At 42.2% G+C, this 18,512-nt stretch overlaps 1 protein-coding gene across 3 annotated transcripts in view; it reads right to left on the reverse strand.

Annotated features, from left to right (window-relative positions):
* NRK (Nik related kinase) overlaps positions 1-18,512 on the reverse strand; it is a 94,573-nt gene that overhangs the window by 19,585 nt on the left and 56,476 nt on the right. For 2 of the 3 annotated variants that reach the window (XM_050310235.1, XM_050310233.1), the window contains exons 16-25: positions 14,707-14,838; positions 13,967-14,034; positions 12,311-12,426; positions 10,354-10,451; positions 9,245-9,378; positions 5,426-5,519; positions 2,813-2,986; positions 2,411-2,540; positions 1,886-2,044; positions 100-243 (exon numbers count right to left, since the gene is read on the reverse strand). In XM_050310235.1, the coding sequence (XP_050166192.1) occupies positions 100-243; positions 1,886-2,044; positions 2,411-2,540; positions 2,813-2,986; positions 5,426-5,519; positions 9,245-9,378; positions 10,354-10,451; positions 12,311-12,426; positions 13,967-14,034; positions 14,707-14,838 (1,249 nt within the window). The remainder of the gene's footprint in view (positions 1-99; positions 244-1,885; positions 2,045-2,410; positions 2,541-2,812; positions 2,987-5,425; positions 5,520-9,244; positions 9,379-10,353; positions 10,452-12,310; positions 12,427-13,966; positions 14,035-14,706; positions 14,839-18,512) is intronic. The other variant, XM_050310236.1, reaches the window with a different exon arrangement.

Genomic DNA, 18,512 nt, shown 5'->3' on the forward strand with positions numbered 1-18,512 from the left:
TGAAAGAGGAAATTCCTCAACCTAGTTTATAACCTAATTCTTCTTTTTAATTGCTTCCAACCCCAATGCAGGTCAGATACTTTTAGACACTGAACTAACCTGATATAGTAATTAGCACATTGAGTCCTTCCAAAACATCCATTTGCTGGAATCGTCTCCTTGTAATCAATGTATAAACTCTTCCTTGCCCACTTCTGTCCAGCAGCCACAATCCATTCTCTGTTCCCACCAGTAAATTCACTCCTGTTGATATATGAAAAAAACCCTGGATAAGTCACCTAATGATTCAGAGGCCACTGATTGTTCACTGTTTTGTGAACTGATTCTTACTTAGTCTCACTTAATGGTACCTGATAATTTCTCTGTTGCTCTGTGGCTGACCTCCCAGAAAAACAGATCTCACCATTACAGTTTTTACCCAGCAGAACACTAATATACCCATGCAACCTGAAGGTTGAGTAGTTCTACTGAAGTCACTGTTGATTTAAACAAAAAGGAAAATGTTTTGTGAACTTGAACTTCTCAGGTGACCTTGGAAAGTGTCTGTGAGCAGTGCAGAAGTCTCAGTCCAGCACCACTACACTACTGACACAGGGGATCCAACCTAGTGATGAAAGGCTCCCTACCAATTAAGAAAAAAAAAAATCAAACAAAAAAATTCCCCCTAAACGCTCTTTTTCCAAATACAACACTCAAAGCACAGGGGGACCAAACTTGTGGGAAGAAGTGCTGCTGTTACAAGGAGGTGCAGTGTTTGTCTGAAAACAGCCTGGGTTTTGGAAGAATGCCTTCAAATGCTAAATTAATTAAAGGAGTGAATCCATCTGAAATCCAAGTGCTACTAGAAGCGAAGGTTCCAACCGGTTGCTGACATCAGAGGATGTCAAAAATTGTGTTCAGCTGGAATGACAGCTAAGTTTCCTAATCAGCAGGTTCTAAAGACACGACATAAGGTATCCTGCTGCAACAAGCACCCTCCTCCACTGCCAATGCTCTGATGCTCTTCAGCCTCAATGCATACTTAATTACAGACCTTGCCACACAGCTCTGTTCTTAATTTAAAATCTTGGATTCCTGCAAACACATATTACACAAAATCTGTGAAGCTATAAACTAGAAATCTATACTTGCTTTGGATAATGTTTCATCTACTTCATTCATTTGCCATTCCAGGCTCAAAAAAGTGAGGAGTAAATGTCTGGGTGAGTCCCACAGAATGAGCCTGTTCTTTTGAAGTAGAAAGATGGTCGAAACAACTCAATTGCTCAGCTAGTGTGCAACTGGGACAAGGTCTACGGTTGTGGAAACATGGTCTGACTACACTCTTCTTGATTTTACACCATGTGAAGTGGATCCTGTAAAAAGTGTGTAAATTTACATGATTCGGTGAGATTCTGAATAAACACTGACAGCATGAACTAAGCCAAGCTTTTGGAAAAACTTATGCCTGACCTGCTTCAGATTCTTGGAATACCTTACACAGTGACAGTAAAAGGCTTCCAGTTTGGATTATTTCCACTAGGTCAGGGCTCAGTGTGATCAGCTGTACTCACATGCAGCTCAGTCAAGAGCAAGTGTCATGAGCTGCGTAAAACATTTGCAACTTTTGGCTCTTCCAATGAGCACGGTTTCAGTTTGGTGCTCAATCAAAACATTTTCTCATTCTGATGCGCAAAGTCCTTTGCATCTGTAAATCATCTGCTTGCCATCTCGTACCAGGACGGCAGTGCCACGCGAGTGACGCAGGTATCTGTGCAGGGACACACTCCAGGACCCTCTGCCAGGAGAGGTGCAATACAACTGTGAAATCTGCCTGGCATCCCCTGCCAGCCTCCCCTGCTGCTGCCTTCCCTCCAAACACATGCCCAAGTTCTCTCAAGCTTACCCCACAAAGCAGCACAAAGGACCTCTGAGTTGAATTTCTTCTTGTATTTACGAATTTCTGGGCTGTCACTCTGCGGGCGGATATTCGTTGGGTTGACATTGACAACAGAGCCCTTCCTTGCATTTTCCCTCCTGACAGGCTCAGGTTTGGCACTAGATGCTGGAATGAAAGACATATGCAATCATGAAAAATGTGAGTGAGTGGCTACAGCTCATATTTGACCTGTTTGTGGCAAAATGAAAGAAGCTCCAGAGGAGCCAGAAGCAGTACATAGTCAGAAGAAAAGAAAAACTGGAAAATTCCTCAGACATTCCTGAGAAAGCATTGTGGTACCAGAGCAGCAGAATAGAGCAAGCCACATCTGGAAGAAAAACAGAAGCAGTATAATGAAAATTCATAGTAATGTGAAGCTTCAGTTTCAAGAGATTTTACTCACAGTTTCCATTTCCAAGCAATAGGCCCTCCCTACTCCAGACAGAAAAAAGACCAGGAGTAACATTTTATGCAAAGGTAAAGGGTACTCACGAGAACTACAGGAAGGTCCTACTGGACTGGTGGGAGGGGTGATTGGCAGGAGTCTGGGATCTATGAACGACGTAAATGACGTTGTGGACGATGTACTGCTCTTGGGAGGTGGGCTTTCAGCACACGGGGTCTGCGATGAAAAACAAGAGCTGCTTCAGGCAGAACCCTGACAGAGCTGTTAGCTGCCTCCAGTGGCACACTTCTCCCCTAGAGCCCACGCTCACAGTGGTGGTAGAGCCTCTCTGGGCTGCCAAGACTTGCTGCCCTGGCCCCCGTGCTCCCCACACGATGCTTGGGTGGGAGAAAGGCAGGACAATGAGCAGAGGCACACCAGAGTGCTGCAGTGCTGATATGGCAGGTGGAAGAACAGAGGGTAATAATTCAATCTAATTTATCTCTTACCTTGTTCAGAGGTTTGTTCTGAGGTTCCTGGCAAGTCAGTGGCACTTGTGGCGGGTTCACAGAGGAGTCTGTAATTTGGCTTTGCTGGAGGAGATCTGGGAGGAGATAGTTCTGGTTGCTTATGCTCCAAAGGCCTTCTTGGGTGTTAGAAATTTGTTTCCCTAAAATCTGATCCTGCACAAGAACACACAGTAAACTCCACATTTAGCATATTTCCAATGCACTCTGCAACTCCTGTTAATTAGGATGAAAAACAATGAGCATACAGGGAGGGGTGCACTGTGTGAGGCATCATATAGAGAAAAACTCTAAGGAAAGATTAAATTAAAAAATTAAATACAAAAGAGTATTGCAAACGCCTGAGATGACAACATTGGCTTTCACTTATGAAGTGCTCCACAAATATTCTTCATCTACATTACCTCAATCACAGGAAAAGAAGCAACTTCACCCTCAGAGACACAAAGTCAGATGACTTGCTCTGACATTACAGATCTGACCTCTGTGTACTGCAGACAGAAGTTGGTACTTAATTCTGGACCTGCATTTAGTTCAAAACCTCTCACCATTCATTTAATTTCTACTTTCCATTTACTGAATTAGGACATTATTTCAGAGAGACAACATTCAGTGGGATCCAGGATCAGCGTTTCTTGTAAACTGATATTTGTTTCTGCAGATGTCCTAACACCATCCCACCGGCTTCATGGAAACACTTGTAAACTACGTAAGGTACCACTGCAGCTCTGTCCCTGACAGCACAATCCATGGAGTCAGAAGTCAGTTTCTGAGAATAGATGGGTTGAAGTGTTGAGAGGAAGACAGGATGTGTAAGGCAAGAGGTGTCCCAGATGGGGAGGGCAGTGCAGAGGGAGCAGTCACAGTACCTGAACACCACTGGCACTGGAACAAAGGGAGTGATGGGAGCCAAGTCTACACTAGAACATTTCTCCTGAATTTCACCAAAGCAAAAAGCACCTGCCAACTCAAGCAGCTTCTGGCTGGTTGAACTCAAAGTGAAGTCTCTGCTGTCTACTGACTTTGATAAACAACTGACTGAAATCAAATAATCTTTTTTGAATGCTGGTCAAAAAAATAGTAAGAAGATAATTCCAAAAAAAGACATTTGCCTTTTAGAAGTAATTAACTAGAAATCAAGTTGATGCTCTAAGTATTTTACATTTTAAGTTAGACATAAAAAGTGAAACCAAAACATGGAAGTCAGCATTTGAGATTAGGGAACCAAGCCAGTAGAGAGGGCTTTAGTTCAGTTTTCAGTCACATTCAGCTGAACTGAACCAAACCAAATCCCCATTTGAATCATGGGGGAAGTCTGGTACACCCTAAACCACTTCAAAGCAGTTCACGCTGATGGCCAGGGAAAGGGATGTTGGAAAAGGAGTGGAGAGTCATGATGGCTGTGGCTGGTGAAAAAGGAGGAATGGATAGGAGGATCCATGAGAGGGAGGCAGAAGACTGGAAGGCATCAGAGAGATTTATGAGGAGAGGCATCTGCCTGTTCTCCCTCCTCCACTGTTCTCTCCAAACCCACCAGAAAACGTGATCTCAACTCTTCCGTTCTCCCTCATCCTCAGTGGCCCTCAAAGGCCCCCCATCCTTCTCCTTTCCCTCAAGCAGCCTATTTCCAATACCTGAATATCAGGGGAAAGGGAAAACACTGGGCTTGTTTTGTCACAAGAGAAATACTGGTTTATGCCCCGTTTAGAATTCTTTCTCCAAAGCAGGGTCTTTTCTTCTTAAGGATGGTGGGACAAAGGCCACATGGAACTCCTTTCCCATTCAGGAAGGATACCACTCTGGCCTGAAGCTTAGAAAATCCACCACAGGTAAAGAAAACTCCTTTTAGTTCCTAGATATTCCACAGCTCACACCAGCAGCTCTGGGGAAAACACCAGTTTCACAGCAATTCATTTTTCCTATCTGTGAGGTGAGAGTACACTCAGTAATATGTGAGAAGTGCTCTGACGCCAAGTGTAAGTCTTATTACTGTAATTTTTTCCTGTTTTCAACCACAAAGAACATTGTTCTGCTTTGTCTCTCTTCATCTTTCCTGTGCTAATATTTATCAAGGGGGAAAATCCACATGACTGGAAGCCTCTACTAGAAACTACAGCTGGAAGGAACCACAATATGACATGAGAAGACAAGTATTTTTGCTAAGCCAGTAGAGAGAGATGGAAGTGTTTTCCCCCTCTTCTGGTAATATTTTAAGTAATAGGAGGTAGTTCTCGTTACACTAGAGTTAAAAAAGACAAGACTTTAAAAAATAGCAACAATGCACACCAACAATAATCAATAGCATTGCTTTTTGCCCAGTGCTTTCACAAAATACCTTGCCATCAGAAACTACTACAGGTCAATAACAAGGACAAAAAGAACTGCAATTCTGTACCTTAATGTAAGCATTTTTACAGGAAGCACAAAACCTGAAACTACACCTTCTTTTCAAGGCATATAGCTATAATTTGCAATAACAGACCAGGAGTTCAGAGTGAAAATGCTGCCGAGAAGTACTGGATACAGCGTTTATCATGCACATTAATGATCTCACTCCCCCCACTGTACCCACCCCCTTACAAATGGCCAAATTACCTTCTGTTCTGTGACGGTGCTTTGGGGTTTCAGTTCAATTCCATCTGGTACTCTCGTCCTTGAGAAATCTGCGATTCTGCCGCTTAGCAGTTGCCTGGTAACAAACTCCAATTAATGAACAGAACTACTTCAGGGGGGAAAGAAAGAGCAGAAAAGAAAAAAAAACCAACCAACAACAACAAAAAAGAAAACCACACATATCCATGTTCAAAAGTGAGCATAATTAACATTCACTAGTTACACTCAAAGGTTCTTGTCCAAAAGCAAGCTGATTAGTCTGTGGATCTGCCTGAGCAGCATTAGTCTGTGATCTGCCTGAACAGACTTGAGCCTGAGGACCACTCACACACAGCAGGAAGGTCCCCCCACCTTGACAGAGAACATCCTTTCATCTCCCTGAATTTCACCCATCATCTTTCAGACACTGAATAGCCCAGGCAAGTGAGAGCCGATCCCTCAAGCTGTCATTTGACAAATGCCTACTCCAAAACTTCTGTCTCTCCTCGTACACTGCCCTGTGGGGTGCAATTATGAGCCACCCCGCTCTCCAGAGAGAGCATCAGATGCACTTGGAAGGGGAGGACCACTGCTCTGACATATGATGGTATTAGAGACCCCTCTGCCAATGCCTACTGGGACAGGCCATGCTGGAATTTCATACTGTACATCAGTCCCTGAAACACAGACAACCTCACCTTATGTACAAAGAAGCACAGAAAATGTTGCCCAGTGCACACAGAAAAAAACAAGAGCTGCTGGACTGGCTGGGGCCAGAAGCTCCCCTAGCCAAATATGTCCTCTTCAACAGTGACCAAAAGCTGATACCGAAAAAGAGCAAGAATAAGGCAAGTGTCTGTTGTGAATTCTTAGCACACCACTGCTTCCTGCACAACCTGAGGTATCTTAGAGCTTTAAACTTTTTCACCCAAGTGGAACTGCCTCAAACTTCTGTCAGCAAGGCTCTGGCCCCATTTCCGTACAATTCTACTTCACATGATTTATTTATCCCACTTACTTATTTATATTAATTTCTTTATTACTGCAGTCCATTTAAGCCTGTTACATTTTTGCCTCCTTTACAGTAATTATAAAACTGACTGGATTCAGAATGTGAAGGGCTCTACAGTGCTATGTGCCAACTGGTAGTAGACAGTAATGTGTTTTTTTTCTTTTAAAAGATGCCCAGTGGGATAACAAAGAAGATTTTGTGAGAGAACAACTGATTCAGATGGTTATGAAAGAGTAGAAGTTTGGGGGGGGAATTGGCGCTTTTTGTTTGTGTTTTTTTTGGGTTGTTTGTTTGTTTTTGGTCTCAGATTGCCCCACCCTTCTATGGGAGAGGCAAATATTTACATACTAAACTTAGGAGGAATGATGAGATATGGAGTAGGATCAATGGTGAATGCAAGGACCTGTTCTTATCAGGAAAGCAAGCAGCAGCTTATCTTAAGTAATGTCAACCTCCCACTTAGTAAGGGAGAAAGTAATTCCTAGCCAAACACACTCCTGAACCCACTTTGTCCAAATGTTGGTAGGAAACAGCATTGAAAGAGGAGAGAGAAGAAACTGAACTATACAAATGAGTCCCAGGATGCTCAGTGTTTTAGGGGGATTGTGAATACTGCAGGCATCAGAGGAGGAAGCACTCTCTGTAAAGTAGGAGAAATTGGCATCAATGGAATAGATGTGCTATTCAAGCAGGTAAGATGCTGGATCATATACACTGACACTCTTCTTAAAACAAATACCTGGGGCGTGCGAGGAAGAATTCTGGCTCATCTCACTGTTAAGAAAAACAAGACCAAAAGTTTTACTGGTGAAAACCAGCCAGTTAGTCATGGCTTCCTCAGAAATGAGCCCTCTAAGGGTCATTAGCAGGATTAGTCCAAGAGAATAGGAAGGTCTTTCTCTTGCATATGTCCTACTGGGCACCTCCAGGAAAGCTGAAGCATAGACACTGAATGCTGTTCCACAGCCCAGGCAAGAACAGGAAAACACAGATTGTTTTCAGGAGCCAACAAAGACTTGGCCTAAGGTGTCACAGCCAAAGCCCACACAGAAACACTCCCACAGAGTGCAAGGGGCTTCAAATCCTACAGTCACATGTTTTAGAGAGCAAAAACCTTCACACCCTGCACTTATCCACAATATGCAAAGTTTCAATGCTGGCTACTCCTTCCCCTCTTATCACTATCCTTTTTGCTAGTTACTTGGTAGCAATCAGGATTTATTTCCTAGTATCTATCTTTTAATATAAACGATGTTAAGCCAAGATGAAGAAACTCTCTGAATAGCAAGATTATATTTCTGATTTTACCGGAGCTCTGGCCGTGGCTGCGTGCACAGAAAGGCAAACCTGGCAGGGAGCACCCTGCTAGCTCCATTTCTCCAGAGGGCTGGTGGATCTCACACGCAGACGAGATGCAAATAACACATACAGGTTTCCAAAGGCAGTAATACCACTCCTTCGGATCATTACAGCATGCAAGGATCACAACAATCTAACGCTTACAAAGCAAAGTATTGCTACAGGGCAAATCCATATTTTTATGTAGAGTCTTTCTGAGGTCTAGGATGAATTCTATGACCTAGAGTGAATAAAACCTTTTACAGATCAGAACAAGGTGGTCTGGAAGAGGATCAGTAAGAAAATAAAGCATTACAGTAAACAACTGCTCTTTCAGGTACGCTGAATAAGCTACAAGATTTTTACCATTCTCTCTCCTCATCTCAGCTTTGAAAATAAACATCAGAAAAGCAAATCAGAAGCATATACAGGCACAAAAACTCTACCTCTTCAGAGCTGCACAGGGGAAAGGACTGGTACCATGCCAGCACAATAACTTGACAACAATGCTACAAATCTGGCCACCTCTGCCTGAAACTGCATGTGCAATTCTGTCAGATGAGCAAGAGCCCCATCCCAGAGAGCTCCGTGGCCCTGGGATGCACTTTAAAGCAAATCTTAGAACCTGAATTAAACTGAAGTCTGCAAGAAAATCAGAAGTTTCATTCATCAATACTAAAAAATAATTCTGTTTGCTGTTCCGAACAGCAGGGCTGGCCAAGTGACTCCCCTGACTCCCTTCTCTCTTGGACTACCAAGCTATTCTCACTCCATTACTTCTCAGCAGAATACACATTTTGCATGACAGGTAGAATACCAAGAGATGTCCGTCACAAAATCAACAAGAGAAACTAGAAAGCTAGGAAGACACAGTCCTTCTTCTTGGGACGAGTCATAGCATCAGCTGGAAACCACAGCAATTGTCCAAAACGTCAATATTAAAAAAATGCAGTAAGTTTTACAACGCTATTGTCCCTTTTTATAAACAGCACTAGTGAAGGAATCAGCTTTTCAGTGGTAATTATTTCTCCCAGAGTAAACAGACTATTTGAATACAAGGGTCATGTTTGCCTTGCTTTTTTCACTGTAACCTGTATTTGGCATGAAGGCATACAGTTTTCTTTCCCTCTCCTTTTTGCTTTCAAAAATTCCATGTAAATGTAGATCAGTGGGAAGTAATCTCTGTAAATGCACTACCCCGTATAGTCAGTTAAAATTAGACATTTCCTCATTGTCCCAGGGCAGCAAGTCATCAAAGCTTATTACACTGCACACATCTGATGGAGCAAACATTTACCCCCGGGAGTTCATTATAGTGCAATTAAACTGCTTAATTACAACTGCCATAAATGACTGATAGTAACTTCAAAGGAGAGGTAGTATTTATGCATGCCAGCTTTCCTTCTAGATATTCAGAAGTGTGTAATAGAAAATAAGAAAATAATAAAAATAATAAAATAAATCAAGCCAACCTTGTGTGGTTCATGTCATCTTCATCACTGCTGCTGCTGCTGCTGCTGCTGACCTCGTCACTTGAGGAGGAATAGTCTGCTGCTTTTAACAATGAGTTGGCACTGTCCTTCACCTTGGCAAAGGAGACTGGACTCTGAATGAAGAAAACTCAGTTGAAGAGCCCATGGCTAAACAGCACGTGCAGTACTTTACTGCCCCAGCAAATACAGTTATTGTCACTTCCACACCAAAAAAACTTCATTAGGAAGCTGATGCTTTTGTTGGTCCATCACAAGCAGGTATTTCACACTGAAAAGTGACCTGAGCCAAAACACTCGATTTTCCTAAAAGCTGAAAGGTGACTAACTTTAGTTAGTATGTGATTTTGATATTTTATGATTCAATCTCTCACTTTGCAGGAGCACAGAAGTACTTCCTTTTTCACACAAGAAAAGGAGTGCTCTGCAGCAGGACTAAAGGATTACACTGGCTTCAGTGTCATTCCCGCCCTGGAACACCCTGAGGTTTGCAGGGCCCTGCCCTGAGCAGTGTCTGTGCCTGCGCAGAGCAGGCACGAAGCACCTTTGGTCTGGAAAGGCAATACCAAACCAGACACAGCTCACACCCACAGGGCAGTTGTCACATCCCAGTCCTACAGAAATTCATATACAAATGTCCCACACTGTGGGCAATGGCCCAAACACAGAGTCTTCTTCAAACCTCTGGATCCTAACAAGCCAGGAGGGGCTGGCGACTGCTAAGCTGTAGCTGTTCCCTGCTTTGCACCAGCCACCAGCACAGTCTTGACTTCTAGGTTGCAAGAAAATGGGTCAATGGCTTCCTGAAATATTAAAGACATACCCTTCCTTTCTAAAGACTTATGATCAGAAAGGTTTGGGCAAACTGAACACTCTGCTGAGGATCTGAGCTGGACACAAGTCAGACCTGGACCAGGAGCTGATGGACACGTTACTTTATCAGTAAAGCTCAATCCAGCCCCACACACCCCTCAGGTGGATTCATCAGCAACAGCAAACTGAAGCACCAAAAGCAGAGCTGTCTATACAGACAGACCCTCAGTGAAAACCATAAACAAATCACAAATATCAGTGGATTTAAAAGAACCTACTGCAATCTGGCCTGGATGAGAAACTTTCTCAGCCTTCTTATGCAGCTGCAAGTTGTTCTGGGACAAAACATTCTCTGCCTTGGCTGGTCCTGGATTCCCTGGGGATAAAAAACCCCCAAATTTTACTTTTTTCTAAAAATGTATGTGCAGCAGAGTGAGTGAGACACACACACAGATACCATTCACAGCACACACTACAATTCCTGATACAGAGGGAAGGGAGGGAAAGCAGTTGTACCCTCACCCCAGCCTGGAACACACTGGCCAGTTCAGTGTCTACCTTGTTCAGCAGCGTCTCCCATGACTATCCCACAGCTACCAACAGGACTCCTTGCAAGTTAAGGGAAGAGATTTCCAGTTTACACAAATTAGGATTTGTATTTGGTGATTTAGATAGTTTTGTCACAATGGTTTTATGTCTTCATGCATTTTGCAAAGCTTTCGAAAGTCAGAATTCCTTACTGGTCAATGAGCACCTAAGCAACTCTGCAGAACTATTAGCTTTAAAGTATTTATAGCCTTTTCCTGTCCAATTCATTATCTCTGTGGGTTTGGGAAAGCAACAAACTCTATCTGAAAATGCCATACGCCAGAACTTGCTGTAATTTAATTCACTTAAGAACTCAAGAAGACAGTTTGAATCACAAGGGAGGTTTTCTATTCTTTCCATTGCTGGTGAGATTTTCATTTCCCCATGCCAAAATAGCACAGGAGTTACACATCACGCGGACTGTGCAAAGTTGAGCTGGGCTGTTGCATGTTGTTCAACTCTGTTATTCAAACACAAAATGACATAAGAGCAAAAAGAAACATAATCCAAGGAATTTAAAGTGTGCTCTGGATTTCTCTTGAAGCAAAAGCCACCCATTCTGTGTAGTTAGTGAAAGCAAAACTGGCTTGATTGTGTAAGCATAATAAATAAGCAATTTGTTCATTTATCAAGGGCTTACAAATTAACAATGTAAGCCTCAATATAAAAATAAATGACCTCAGCAGCTCACTGGGGTGGTTTCAGAACATTTTTAGCATCCACCCTGCTTCGAACTGGGAGTGCATGATTCGTAATGTTCCCAGTCTTTAGAAGTCAGCCTGGACACAAGGCGTTGTGACACACCGTGGCTTTGCTACACAAGAAACTGCCCTACAACTGACCCACAGAAAACACCCTCAGGAATAGCAATAGAGGAACAAAGCTATCCACTTCTGCTCTGTGTCCCCATCTGCCAGAATCTCAGGTCATGTCTCAGGAACCAGAGTGTCTACTGCAAAAAAACCTGCACAATCACGAGCAAGCCCATTGCATTTCTACACCACTACCAGTGACATTAAAAGAACTTACAAAGCCATACTTTGTTAAATTAGATGAGGTTTCCTCTTCCTTTTAACTACTTTTGCCCCCTTTTTTATTCTTTTAGTTCCACTATCTTTCTGCAAATAAAAGAATATTGGAGGAATATTTCATAATGTGCTGTACACAGGGTCTTATGCTTCCTTCAGTTATTAGAGTGCAGAAATATTAGTGTATATCAAATGCTCATCTGTATCATCCTATCAGTGGGAAATGGAAAGAGCAGCACATGGTTATGCAGAATTTGCCAGTGGGTGAACATTAGTACTGAATTACATCTGTATGTCTGGAATTTAGGCTCTGCTGACTTTCAATTGTGTAAGTGTACCAGAAGTGATCTTTTTTGTTTTGGATTCTTAATTGAGGCAATTCAAATTTTCCATGTGAAAATATGTTCATAGTCACTTTTTGACTCCAAAGAGGGAATGCTTACGTTTTAGGAATATGGAACCATAAAATCCAGAGGGCTTTCAAAAGCCTCTCACCAGAGGACATCGATAAAAAGACATATCCCATTTTCAGTGCAGAACTTGACACCCTGCAGAAGCCCATTTCATGTGATAGGAGTTTAGTACATTTTGACTGATGAATCTTTGACTTAGGAATCACCTGAGGTTGACCAGCTGCTCTGATGAGATCCCATCTCCCACTGCTTGTTGCCAGGAGTGCTGCTGCTACTGTTTAGCTTCAGAGCGTGTCCCACGGGGGATGACTGATGAGTGTTACTAAGAAGAAAGACAAAAAGCAGATCAGACCACCTCGTGTGGAGGAACAGAGACTGGAAAAGAGCTCTGAGGCCACTGAATTGAGTTCCCTGCTGTTACAGTATGATATCATACTCCTGATCAAGAAAAAATTTATTTACACTGCTGCTCCAAGTAGGGCCACCAGTAGTGAGACAAGATGACAAGTTTCCTCTGGGCAATCATTCTGGGAGATTACAGAGATTCCCAAGTAAATACAAAAGATCCTTCTATATGTATGCCTCCCTTGGACTCTTCAGATCTGTGTCACTCCTGATTCCAAAATCTCATGGCTTTTAAAACTAAAGAAACCTGCTCCCCTATTTCAATAGAAGATACATCTTATCAAGGAAGAAAGGAATGTGCTGGACAGTAAAATAAGTTGTCAAGCCAGTGGCTCACCCAGAAACCCAGTCTCAGGAGCCACTCACTTGTAACAATGTCGATTACTTACATGTTTCTCTTCTGCTTTGCCTTCTATCATTCCCAAGTGGAGAACATTTAGGGTTTGACTTCACTTGAAAGCTATTTCAGATGATGTTACTTACTCTGGCTCATCAGAAATGCTGTGCATTATTTTGTTATTTCAGCTAAATCTACTTCACTTTCCAATCTCTCCAACCCATTCTGTTCCCTGATTAGACACCCAGTGGGGGCTACCCTTTACTGCTGAGCTCCCTGCATCCTTGGTCTTTCCTCCTGGGATATAAAACAGTACACAAGCCTTAAGGGCAGACTGCCCAAAATTCATACATCTATAGGCAGCCTGTTCAAGCTACTACCAGGCAAAAGAAACATCTAGCTATAATTATAAGTGCATATACAGGGAGGTGGAGCCAGACCCCCTCTCATCAATGCACCCATACACCCCTTTGAAACAGTGCTGGCACTGAGGCAGAGCATCTGCAAGAGCATCCAGGCAGCTCTGACCAGCACCGCTCCATCTTGGAATCATCAGTGTTGACAGGCCAGGGCCTCAGGTAACCTGCACCTTCTGCAGCCTGTCACTCTAATGTGAGGGCAAAGTCCAGCACTACCAAATCACAAGTTCAATGACAGCACAACATGCTGCCTGTTAACTGGGAAATAGACACGCAGCTGACCCGCAACTCACTCGGGCATGCCAAACAGGCTGAGTCAAAGGAAACAACTCACTGCAGGATTTGTTACATATGGAACAGCTCCTGGGTGTTAAAGTACTGCTTTCCAGCAGAAGACAGAACTACCTTGCCTGAAGAGATCCACAAGAGGCTTGTTTCTCTTTAAGTTGGTTATGACAATCATTTAAAGGAAGCTGGCTTAGACACTTGCTTCAGGTTTAAGATTAGGAAGTTTGGTTAGCTATTTTTGTGGACAAACAGACTCAAAAGACAAAATAATTGCAACTGCTATAAAATGAGGAATGAACACATGTCAGTTTTGGTGCTACTGAGGTTACGGCTTTGTTTTAACAAATATGCTTTAGTTTTCCTATTGACAATAAAGCAGCATTAATATAAGTGTAAAACACTTAAGAGCTTACCTTGAAAGGCATCTCTGATGGCCAGGCTGATCCCTGCTGTAAAATTTTGAGGTTGTCCTTTCTGGAACCTTAAGGATTTAATCAAATGTTTTAAGGTTGCTACTGATATTTTAGATTCAGTTATTAAACCTAATGCTTACCCTGCAACAATGAAAAACTATGACTAACCAACAAAAATGAATAATGCTTCAGAGAGATCTGTGGAGAGGTCTTCCATGGTATCAGCACTGGAAGCTGCAAGTCAGCAGCAGATGCTTCCAGCCTGCTCCAAGCCTGTGCAGTCTATCAGGGTGCAGGCAGAAAGAGGTTTGAACCTTTCCTTAGAGCCAGCACCACTCCTGGTCAGTACTTAAAGCAGACAACGAAATGCATCTGCAGTCACTGAATGCAGCTTTCCCCAGATGGTGGGTTACCTTCTGTTAATACCACAGGCTGGGGAATGAGAGACACACATCCCCCCAAGTACACAGCAATAATATGGACACACAAATGCACATACACAACCCCACTCAAATATTCTTGGACTTGTTTTCAGAAATTCTGTTAGAAAAACACCATCATCTCAATTATACAAACTAAAGAGCTTTTCCGCGACAAGTCAGATTTTTCAGAGAAAGGGCAGCCACAAATACCTGGTCTAACAAGAGGTGTATCTGCATTCACAGATACTGCAGATCCTATGTATATGTACACATAAACCCACAACACTGACAGTGTCAAACACCCTGATTTCCACATACCTTCGGGGGCTGCTCTTCGTTTTGACTCACGCTCCAGAACACGTCATCCTGCACAGGGCTCAGTGGGGCTGTCACCATGTCTGACAGTGAACTGCTGTGGTACACGTCCTTACTAGCCCGGAAATTTTCACACTTGAAACAAACAAAACACATGCTGAATTGTACTTCCCTGCCTACGTAACAGGTCCCAGTCTCAAAAAGTATCAGTGGCTCTGCTTGTGAGATCAAGTTTTCAGTAAATACACAAGGAAGATTGTGTTTGGATACAGCCCCACTCACCTTGTTCACTGTGAAGTAACTTATTCATTTCCAGCAGGTTAGCATGTTAGGCACAAATATTTCAAGGTGAAGGGTACAATAAAAAGAAATAGTAAACACATCTATGCTATATATATATACACACACATATATATATACATACATATACACACCTTTCTTAAATATATGGAGAAGCAAATAGGTCACTGGTAATGCACAGTGAACTAGTTACCTGGATAATGCAAATAATACCATTGAATATATTTCATTCAAACCTCACCACTGCTTCCACTGCAGAATTTAGACAGCCTAATCACTGGGGGAACTCACCTCCCCAACACTGATGTTGAACTTATAAACTAGTCTTTGCAAGACCACCACCAGCCTGGAGTCAAAGAAGAAAGAGTGGAAGCTCCAAGTGCTTTCAAGTGTTCCAGTGCTTATGAGAGGGCCCTTGCCCTCCTCCATAACAAAGTTTACAACTACTTGATGAAAAATCAATCAAACTTGAGAATGCAGTAAGAAATGAAACTATGTTCAGACTACACCTCGTGGGTGGTCACATCCAGGTGATCCCATTGTGATCCCATGATCCCATTGTGACCACCTGTGTTTAAAATTAAGATCTCTTCAAAGCTGTCAAATTAGAGCATCAGGGTAGCAAAAACCCCAGTCACAGCACAGGAAGGGGAAGGAATCAAATTACTTCCTTACAAAGTTTTCACTCCAAAGGAACAAGAAGTAAGCATGGTAAAACTCAAGCTAAAATATTCAACGTTTAGTCCTCTGATTCCTTTGGTATTTAAAAGAAGGGTTAAAAAAAAGAGAGAGAGACAAGTATAGAGGTCCCTTAAATTCTACACACTGATGATCTACTACACTAGCATCTTCCAAAGGGGAAGAAACACATGTCAGCTGAGTGTACTGCCTCCCTGAAATGAGAAATCCTCTTGAACACAAGACCAAGACACAACACATGGAAACTCTGTGTGAGCTGGGCCTGTCTGCAGGGATTGCTGTGCTAGAACCAATTTGATGTTACAGAAATAGAAAAAGTATTAGAAAAATGCCTGAAGCTACACCACCTTGTGCTTTATCTCATCAGATCTCCCACGCAAAGCAAGACCAGGGCTTTCTGGGAGGTGCCTCTTTTGCATGGAAAGATCATCATACCCCCATCTTTGAGGTCTAAGAATGAGGTTTGTAATTTTTGTCTAAGTTCAAACTCTTGTGTCCCAACTGAGCTACTGCAACAGTAGCTGCAGTTCAGCTTCCCCAAAGAATGACTCAGATGAGTATTTTATTGATTTATCATCAGCCCAAGTCTATAAAATTCTCCGGTTCCCCCATCCTAAAAAATAAAACACAGTAACTGAGAACTGCACACAGCTTTTCAGGAGATAATATAATTAAAAACTCCCTGTAACTGTATAAAACTAATTATTTAATGGGAACAATGTTCAACATCAATTAAATATTGACAAGTAGTAATTCTAAAACCAGTTAAAGATGCCAAAGATGTCTCATCACAACTCCCAGACCAGCATGGCAAAGTCAACTGTCAAAAACCAGTTTTGCTAAGTTCACCTAGTTAAATATTCAGGTGCTTTCCCTGCCTTTTTGGGACAGTATGTTCTGTTGACTCCCTTTACAGAAAATAGCTTTTTCAGCAGTCAGAACATCTCATAATCTATGTCCTTTCATTTTGTCAAAATTACTTTTATGTCCAACATGATTGTCACTAATAACAGTTTTTAGTTAACCAGAATTATTTGAGCAGCAAAGTGTTCCCTTGAAACGATTCATTGTAGCTACAGGAACAGGTTTTACAGCAAGTGTATTATTATCAGAATATAGGAGGATTTTTTTTTGTCACTTTCTCAACAAGATACGTGCATTTCTTCTTCAATTCCAGCTTTTGAGTCCTGCAGACTACCAGAAAATTATTTGTACTTAAAAGCATGGATGAGCTTTGCTGAATCATGATATAAATAACAGAGTGAATCCAAACTCTGCAGATGGTGTCCACATATCTTCTTTGGGCAGAGAGAGACCAGTACACCAGTTTCTGTAAAGCCAAGAAGAGACACCTGCTTCCACAGCAAGCCAAAACCATCTCATATAACCCCTGAAATTATAGTGCCTGATATTCCTTTAAAGTTTTACAGATAAAATCATTTGTATGGGGGAAAAAAATTTAAAAGCCTCACCAAACAATTACTCTAAAATACCAAGTTTTGAATCTTAAGTTGTTTTTAAGTAATACTGAAAGAACAGCAGCTCTTCTCGTGAACAGAAAGCAGTAGTGGAGACAGTGTTACCTACTGGGTGTCTTCAAACCTTAAAGGGACTCATAATGGAGCTAAGGAAAAGAACCCTTTGATCCCTGAAATGATAACATAAGGTGATACAACACAAAACACTCATTACTAGACTTAGTTGAAAAAGATTTACAAGGAAGAAGTTTAAAAAAGACAGGCTGTGCTGCTTTTTGGAGGATGCCCAAGTTACTCATTTGAACTCAATCTACACAGAGGAAACAGATAAAGTGCAAGTGTTGTTACAGACCAGAATAAGGAAAAAGAGTTTCTTAAACTTCTGAGCAGATGCGCTCTGGGATACCAAGACAGCCCACGACTTTATGCACATCTGTTTCTTGTAATATTGTTAACCTTCCTGTTCTGATTCAGCCACATCACTCCAGACAACAGAAATCTACCAGACCTGCTACCGTACTGCAAACAACACGACACTGATACAAAACAGGTAGAAATGGTACACTATGAACTGGTAACATCTCACATTCCCCTTACCAGACAGGTAGCATATTAGACACTGAGAAATCATGCTCCTTGCACCTTAGGGGCTGTGTTAGGTTTTCCAGTGAAATAATTCTGAGAGAGATTTGGGCAACAAGGATCTGCCACAGGATCTCACAGACTATGATTGCTGGAAATAAGAGGTCACTCTTGTCTCAGCAGAGCAGTAATGACAGATGATCCCTCCCTGACAAACTTGGCTGGAAGTTCTTCAGTGCAGCATCTGTAATGAATTCAGCTTGCATTTTAATTCCACAGTTCACTTTTATTTTAAATCAACAAGGCACCCACGTACTGAACTTCACAAGTATATTGCTGTGAGTCTTTTAATCTCCAGGTGACTAACTGGCCCATCACTCCTACTGTCTGAACACTTCACACAGTTCATGCAGGCAGCATATCCAAACATGCTGTTATTAACACCACCAGCTGCTCCCAACCAGCAAAGGGAAAGATAACCCTCCAGAGGATTTACAAATTACCCATTGAAGTTCATCTGGTCTCCATGCAAACACAGCAGGTAAAGAGTACAAATTGGTTTCTCCCTGTCCACATGGGCTGTCAGCTGGAGCTGTGCCTCGTGAGTGGGCAACAGGGCAGCTCCCAGCAGGGAGTGAAATCACAGGCAACAACTGTACATCACTTGCTGCTGTTATCCTTAAGTAACACCATCACTTTAAACAACATAAAATTTTTATAGTGTAGTTTCCATCAAGGAATGTGAAAGAG

The sequence above is a fragment of the Myiozetetes cayanensis genome, unplaced genomic scaffold (assembly GCF_022539395.1).
Source record: "Myiozetetes cayanensis isolate MyiCay16 unplaced genomic scaffold, myiCay2020 scf15, whole genome shotgun sequence".
NCBI classification, from domain to species: Eukaryota; Metazoa; Chordata; class Aves; order Passeriformes; family Tyrannidae; genus Myiozetetes; species Myiozetetes cayanensis.